At 36.2% G+C, this 8,227-nt stretch overlaps 1 protein-coding gene across 2 annotated transcripts; it reads right to left on the bottom strand.

The window, feature by feature from the left end:
• Positions 1-1,022: 1,022 nt before the first annotated feature.
• Positions 1,023-3,890, bottom strand: LOC106154127 (uncharacterized). Of its 2 annotated transcripts, none has more exons than XM_013528378.2 (5): positions 3,349-3,890; positions 2,879-2,949; positions 2,349-2,667; positions 1,892-2,146; positions 1,023-1,679 (listed from the first exon to the last, which is right to left on the bottom strand). In XM_013528378.2, the coding sequence occupies exons 1-5, from the start codon at positions 3,364-3,366 to the stop codon at positions 1,401-1,403; spliced, it is 942 nt and encodes a 313-aa protein (XP_013383832.2). In that variant the 5' UTR covers positions 3,367-3,890; the 3' UTR covers positions 1,023-1,400. The 2 variants fall into 2 exon arrangements, with proteins under 2 accessions (XP_013383832.2, XP_013383833.2); XM_013528379.2 differs by having other exon boundaries at positions 2,349-2,664.
• Positions 3,891-8,227: the final 4,337 nt, after the last annotated feature.

Genomic DNA, 8,227 nt, shown 5'->3' with positions numbered 1-8,227 from the left:
ACTATGGGCGTATCTTTGCCAGTTTTGGATATATAAAGATCAGAAAACTTGCAAAGTGCAGTACTGAAAAGTATGTCAAAGGTCAATTTCAAGGTCACAGTTAGATTACTAGTATACGACTTCCTATTCAAGTTCAATAGTAACTATGGGCATATCTTTGCCAGTTTTGGAGATATAAAGATCAGAAAACTTGCAAAGTGCAGTTCATAATGAAAAGTAGGTCAAAGGTCAATTTCAAGGTCACAGTTAGATTACCAGTATATGACTTCCTATTCAAGTTCAATAGTAACTATGGGCGTATCTCTGCTAATTTTGGAGTATTTCACATTTTCCCCACTGAATATTGTAATGTTGTAATTTTTGATATAGGGCAACGCCTAAGCCATATCAAAAACAAAAAATGGACACCACCCCCAGTATTGCACTTGACAAGGTCTACAAAATGCAATAAAAAAGAGGTCTCTGGCATTTACCGTTCCAGATTTAGAGCGAGTTTTCAGTTTCAGTATCTAATGGCTTCTACTCGCGTGAAAATGCACTTATTGACCCCAAACTCTCACAGATGAAAGGAGTCCCCAATGGTAACCCCTCACTATAACAGGAGAGCTTAGGGCTGCGTAGTTTCCAAAAATTAGCACAAACAAATATTTTTTTACAGAAAATTCCCATTTTTAGAAAATTTTGGCTTGTTTGACCTTGAAAAAAAGGTCAAAAGTCAAATCCAAGGGCATATTTGGAATCTCCACATATGACTTTCGGTCAGACTTCTGTAGTAATTTTTCCCATAATTCCTTTGGTTTGGGAGATATTTAGCATTGAATTTTCAAAAATTTTGACATGGGTGCATTTCAACAAGCGTCACGCCCAGGCCAGTGCACCGACGGAGACAAAAAAACCAGGGTGTTCAAGTTGAGATTATATGTGACCTAAATCCAAGAGATGGGGACACAGGTCCTTGCGGTCTAGGAGGAGAAGCGGTAACGGTGACTTGTTTCCGGCGCCCGACTGGTGGTACTAATTAATGCATGACTTCTAGTAAAAGTGCAACAAGTACACAATCTTATCTTCTAAGACATCTTGAAATACAAATTTCTACACTAAAACCAATAAGGAAATGATAACCAGATTTGAATCTCAGATATCCACAGAGAGTTTGATAACACATGATGTAGAAAATAAACTATATGTTTGAAAAGAATGACATGTAAACAGACTAACTCCTGGTGACAATTGTTGTTCTTTAATCATAAAAAATCTATTGAACTTATTAGCAGACAAATGCAGTGGACATACACAGCAGGTGAGTGGGAGATGGCCCATTCCCATCCCCTTACTGCTGCAGCAAGTCACCAATGGATGAGTGGGAGATGGCCCATTCCCATCCCCTGTCCATTGCTCTTCTAAACTATACGCCCTGGATCAAATCCCCTATACTGACCTGTGGGAGAGGGGAACTTATTCCTAATGAACCAAACACAACAGGACGGAATTACTCTGCGGTCACCAGGAGTAAGCCTGTTATATTGCCACATTATGAAACTACGATAGGCATTGTGCCGCATGGCAGCATTGTCCTCTTCTCCTGGCTGCCTATCTTCATTTTGGAAGCCCAGGATGTCCCCCCTTGCTACTCGCATAATCCCAAGATGAAATTCGTCTGTTACATTTAATTCCATTACCTGCAAATAAAATAACAACAAAAAAATAATAAAAAAAAACTAAGTTCATGATTGTAAGAAAGAAACATGTTAATCATAACTGCATTTTTAATTGATTTTAATTTGTCATTATACAACATGAGGAAGATATTACAAATAAATGTCGAATGAAACATTTCTTCTTAAAAATTGTAAACATTACACCTGCATTTTAAACATTCTTAGCCACTTACAGGGTCTCTGCTTTTACACTCAGCAGGAGGCTTTTGACAACACAGCCTCTCTGCTTCAGTGGGCATTTCTACACATGCACCACACATGCACCAATCTGGTGAATCAGGCTGTGGAGGTAAAGGTTCTGGGTCACTGCCACCAGGTAGGTTTTCCTGCAAAATCTTCTTTATGTCCAGTGCCAGGGCAGGATTCCGGTCACACACTTTCACCACTATACCTTTTAGGACCTCCTTGTCCACACCATCACACATGCTCTGTCAATTTATAAAAAGTCAATATTAGCCTTTTTGGTCTGACATATCTAGTGATATTAGATAATTAGAGTAGTTTTTGGAAAAAAAGACATATATAAATACTAAACACTAAAGAAAGGGATATATCAATGGCAGCTGTGTATGGTTATATGGCAACACCTAAAATTCTTATATCCAATGTAGATTTCAACATAATTCATACCTCTAGTTCTTTGTGCCTGGCCTCTCGGAGATCTCTTATTCTTTCTTCTTGTTCCTCAGTCAACCGAAATTCCCTTCCTCTTCCTCCTGATCTCCTGCCTCTTCCTCTTGATGTCCTGCCTCTTCCTCCTGATGTCCTACCCCTTACTCCTGATCTCCTGCCTCTTCCCTGCCTCAAACCACTGGTGCTTGGACCTGCCACTGGCTCTGCTCTGCTGCCTGCACCACAACCAACCCCCCTTAATCTTGTTGGTGGTCTCCCTGATCTTCCTTCTCGTCTTTCTGGCTTTCTTTGGCTGGCACCACCTGAACTGGTACTGCTTTACAATTAAAAAGAAAGAAAGAAAGGAAATAAATAAATGCTATTGAAGTAATAACATGCTTGTCTTCAGTTAAAGTAAGATTAAGAAGCACTAAGGTCTAAGTCATTTATAAATATATGGCATACTAGGTAAGGTTACGCTAGGGCCTACATGACGCGTAAAAATGATGGCTACTGATCACATTTGACAGTAAAATGGAGATCCTTACCTGGAAGGTTCTTCTTGTTCTGGGCTGCTCGGACTGCTTGTATCATCATCCGACTCAACAATTCTTTCAATCTTAAAGGTATGAAATTGGTAAAACTGAAAAGTTGCAACAAATATTAGTCAAATTGAAACAGAAAACAGGCAAGCAAACAACAGACTTCAATTGACGTTCATAGCTATCTATGAAAAGGTGTAATCCAACTGATATGTACAGTACGACTGTCTGTTATGATGTCGCTGATGCGTTTCCTCCTCAATCCTTCTTCGTTTTCGGTGTTTGACTTCGACATGACAAATTACGATATCAAGCACTATCGTCCGGCTCTCACGCATCAATTCCGAAATATTTTTGACTTTCTAGACTATTCCACCGACCAAAACTTAAACTTTAAATCTTTTTGTTCTCATATGTTGAATAATAATAAAGGATAAACGATGTAACTAACGCGTATACATATGAAAGCAACTTACTTCGAACTCCTCCGCCATAAATTCTTTCTTCTTGCCCGAATGCGTGTATTACCTGGCATGCGCACTATCATTGGCTAAAACCGTGTGTACACCTGCACGTGACGTCTTGTCTATTTTTGGCCAGAGAGCTTAGTAATGCAGACTCTGATTGGCTAAGACCGTGGGAACATCTGCATTTGACGTTCGCTCTATTTTGGGGAGAGGAGGTTCTCCAATACAGACTCGAATGTGAAATAATTAATTATTTTGATTGCCGTCTACCTCAAAGGCGAATTTTGGTTTAGATCGTGACCTTCATATATAAGAAAAAGTTTGGGATATGTTTTATTTCCCCTCATATCGGAAAGACCCCCTTTAATATTTACATTTGTGTTTGAATAAGTAATGCTCTTAAATCATTTGTTCGGGGAGTATATACCTATGTATATAGGGTTTTGCTTACAGCCAGACTTCATCAGGGAAATGAGGGCTGTGGTAGGCATTACCATCTGTGGGCAGCCAGGTGTGCTTTTCAGTCTATAATTGGTTGAAACATATGAGTTAATTATTTCTAAACCTATTAACAAATGAAACTTTATTGGTAATTTCAAACATATAGCTTATGAAAGCGTTCAACATTGTCAGATGGTTGGCTTTTCATTTTTGTTGCTGCAACTCAACAGGAATATGTTCATTTATGAAAAATTATCACATTGACTTAAAAGTACAGTATCTGTAAAATTTAGAATATTGAAAAGATTGAGTTCTTATTATATCATTTTTATATTTAATTATTAATTACATACATCTTCAAATTTCAGATGTAAGTGAAAGGCTTTACAACGTAGAGAAGGGTCGCTTAGCATTAGAGGAGAGGTTGAAAGTAGAAAAAGAGCGTTTACAATTAGAAAGGGAGAGATTAGAAATTGACAAAAGTAACTAAGTGTTATTTGAAAAAATAACAGAATACTGTGAAATGAAGTTGGATGTAATGAAGTGCGATTCTCTTGTAGATACTTACCAGTGAGTGCATCTTATTGGGATCATGATATTTTATGTTTTTGCCAAGACACATACTAGCTGTATGTTACTGTACATCACTGTACTAGCCATTAGTTGCATCTGTTTTTGCAGTCATCATCCCTGTACTGTGAACTTTCACATATAGTTATATTATTTTAATTTTGTAGTGAATATGCTGTTGAGTATTATGTTATATTGCATCAAAATTGGCAAAATCCCTATTGTGGACCCTGCCACCACAAATATAATGAAAAATAAAACTTTGTTACTTATTTTTTTACGTACAAGAATGATTATAAGGATATACATGCCAACTTGACTGTATTATTTTTTTCCTTTAATTTATGCAATTTCTTTTTGATAATTTTTCAGTATTTTTCATTCAGTAATTTTCAATATGTGAATCAGTTTGATCATTCAGTGCTGTATTTTAAACTAAGTTTATGACCTCGGCAAAGAACTGGAATTTGTTACAAATCTTTTAGAAGGGATAGTTTTCATTTGCTTTTGTCCTTGAAAAGGACTTTATTTTTATATTGTACTTATTAACTTTAATTTAGACAAGAATATACATTTATGAAATTGTTTATAATATTATTTTTATATTTTCATAATGTTATTATTTCATGAAATAAAAAATTTATGTAAAACATAACTTGACCGTCTGTTTTGTTTCTTACATAAACTTTAAAGTGATTTTATTTTGCCCTATTTGCATTGAAAGTGTACTTCAAAAGTAATTGACTTAAAGTATCAGTCTTTTTGATTCCTGGAATTTGTTATTAAATTTCCTGCATGAACACTAGCTGTTATATTAAATCAAACCTGTACACCTTTGTCATTTTGTACACTTATTTTAAATTTCAGTTCTTAGTATTATATGCAAAATATAATAAATTATGACATTTTAAAGAGAACATCAAATTTCATTTTTTTGTTTAATGAAACAATAATCCGTATTCATCCCACAATGATTCATAAATGATCCAACTGAGAGTTAGAGAAAAATACCAGGAGAATATGGAAGTGTGTGTGAGAGACTCAGAGATCCTATGCTAGAGTTCCAACCTCATCTATTTCATAAGAGATCCTGCATGACTTCAGAGAATGTGCTCAAACTGACTCAAGGGATCAATGAAGAACCTTAAAGAAGACTGACCACGAGGTCTTAAACACTGTCACAAGTGCTTGCTACACCAATTATTGCTGCTTTACATGTAGTCTCTACTGGGTCAGATCAAAGTGAAAATGAAGCTGTCATGAGTTGAACCTGGCCATTTTGCAACTACATTTGTAAACCTAAAATAATAAAAATAATGAAAATAAAAATAACAATTATATATATATATATATATATATATATATATATATATATATATATATATATATATAAAGAGATAAATAATATTTTTAAGCTAATGTACATTGAAATTTAATTTTCTCTGAGGTATTTAAAATGAATAATAATTCAAGATATAAGTTTGATAAGTGGTAATAAAATAACATTGGATAATAATGCAGTATATTACACTACCTATATAATGTAATGAAATTAACAAGTTAATAGAAACAAACATGAAACAGCCAAAGGGTAGATCTAAAGGTTTTTCTAATATCTGAATGCCTTTAAAATGTTAATTAACTTACTTCAATTTGGCATCCACTATTGTTTGAATATTAAGAGCGTGGAAGCCTTTACGACAAACAAACAAATCTCATCTTGGGATGGAGCTTTTATTGGAATTAGAGAACCATCGATGGCACCGATGACATTAGGGAAGCCTGCAATATCGTAAAATTGCTTCTTCACTCTCCTAACATCTGCCTCTTCAGTTGGAAACTGGATCTGCAGTGCTGGGTCATGGCTGTTTAAAATTGAATCTACCACAGCATGGGGGCTTCTGGACACCGACATTGGTGACAGATCAAGGCTGTCGCCGACCACCTTGTGATCTGACCCAGTATCAAGTACACGTAAAGCAGCAAGAACTTGGGTAGTGGGTGACAGTGCTCAAGACCTCGTAGTCGGTCTTTTCAGAGGTTCCTCAATAATATTGGTCAGTTTGAGCACATTCTCCTGTGTCATGCAGTATCTCTTATGAAAAATATGGGGTTGGAACTCTACCATAGGATCTATATGTCTCACACACCTTCTTTTAGCATTTTCCTGGCATTTTTCTCTTATACTAACAAAACTAGCCGCCATGACGATTTCAGTATAATGACCAAGTACGCATGCGTAAAAACACTTGCGTCTAGTTTGTATGGCCGTAAATAATAGCCTCGAAACTAATGGCGATTTGGACATTAGCGCACGGCCGGGATTTGCGAAGCTTTCGAGATACGGGATAGCGCACGCTAGCCATGCTATAGCGCGTGCGCAACATAGCGATCTTTTTGAGGTTCCGAGCCCAGGACAATTTTATTGTAATAAAGAGCGCATGAATTGGAATATTGACTGGTTTTGTCTGTTAGGGAAAGAGTGGGGTAAGGATAATACATGCCCACATGTGGTTTCGTCGCTAAGAAATGAGGGAGAGGGCTTACTTTGCCCCAGTGGATTCACCAATGGTACGGTCAGAAAAAGCTGTGCTGGTACAGTTGTTGGAAATCAGACGCCTATGAATAGAATGCCCGGCAGACATTTGAATTAACATCGTAGCTACAGGTATTCACAGCTTATATAAATAAACATATGTTTTGTAATACATTTGTTACATTTAATATTCGAATAAAAATCAGAACCAACTATGCAAGTCTATTACAAAATTTTCTTTGTACGTATATTATATTTCTATTACAACATACCCACTTATCAAAAAGGTTTTCACGCCTCCAATTGCATGTGCTTTCGTTTACAAATGATCACATCAGACCTGTTAACCGTCTCTAATATTTTTATTGCAGACACTGTAATCAACATGGGCTAAGGTACATAAAACAAAATACCAGTGTGAAAATCCATATCTTATACCACATTGCAGATTTACATTATTCATGCCCATCTTATCTGATATTCTATATTGATTTCTGGAGAGGTAAAAATATTCATTTAGTGATAAGACCCCGCCAACTATCACCAAATTTATGTACATTATCAACAAGAGCATATATTTTATCTGCATCAGACTGCGTTATTTAGAAGCTAATGTCTAAGTGCTGCATGTGTCTCCTGTAGACGGCGAGACATATATTCAGAAATAATTACAAGTCTGTTTAATGAAATGTTACCCCATAATTCCTTAAGAGCTGGACAGAATGTCCCTAATATCAGACATTTGACCTCTGCACTGCGTAATCCTTTGTAATATTTACACCAAAGGCGAATGAAATGTTCATAGAGAACTGCCTAATATCTCCATTTTAAAATAGAATCTAGTAAAAAATGCAAGTACAACAATAGAAGTGTCTCCCCTACTGCACCAATACTATGGGGGAGATAAATGACTGTGGAATATTATGCTCCTGGTATCATTTTATTAACATCAAATTTCACAAAAAAAAATCACAAAATGAGAACCAAGTATACATTCTACCCAAAATATGCACTTTCAGGTCCAGTACCTTGTGGCATAGCCAAGTGACCTAATAATAGGTGCCAGCCTACGAGGCAAGGATTCATATAATTGTCTGATATAGTTCAGGGATTATGCTGGCCCAAGCGTGAAACACTGAATATAACTATTTTCTATATAATATAACTATTATTCTCTACTGGTTAGACGGACATTTGTCAAAAGTTTTGACATATCATTCCACACATTTTCTATTACAGGTATGTTTGCATCTGGTCGTGCATCTGGACTCTGGGCAGACCACATCATAGTAGGCTTGTTAAGGACCAAAAAATGGCCAAATGCTGCATTTTGTAGTACAA

Source organism: Lingula anatina, chromosome 9 (genome assembly GCF_051362555.1).
Source record: "Lingula anatina isolate TDL-2025a chromosome 9, LinAna3.0, whole genome shotgun sequence".
In the NCBI taxonomy this organism is placed as follows: domain Eukaryota; kingdom Metazoa; phylum Brachiopoda; class Lingulata; order Lingulida; family Lingulidae; genus Lingula; species Lingula anatina.
The sequence above is the reverse complement of the archived record's forward strand: the minus strand, read 5'-3'. Positions and strand labels throughout refer to the sequence as shown.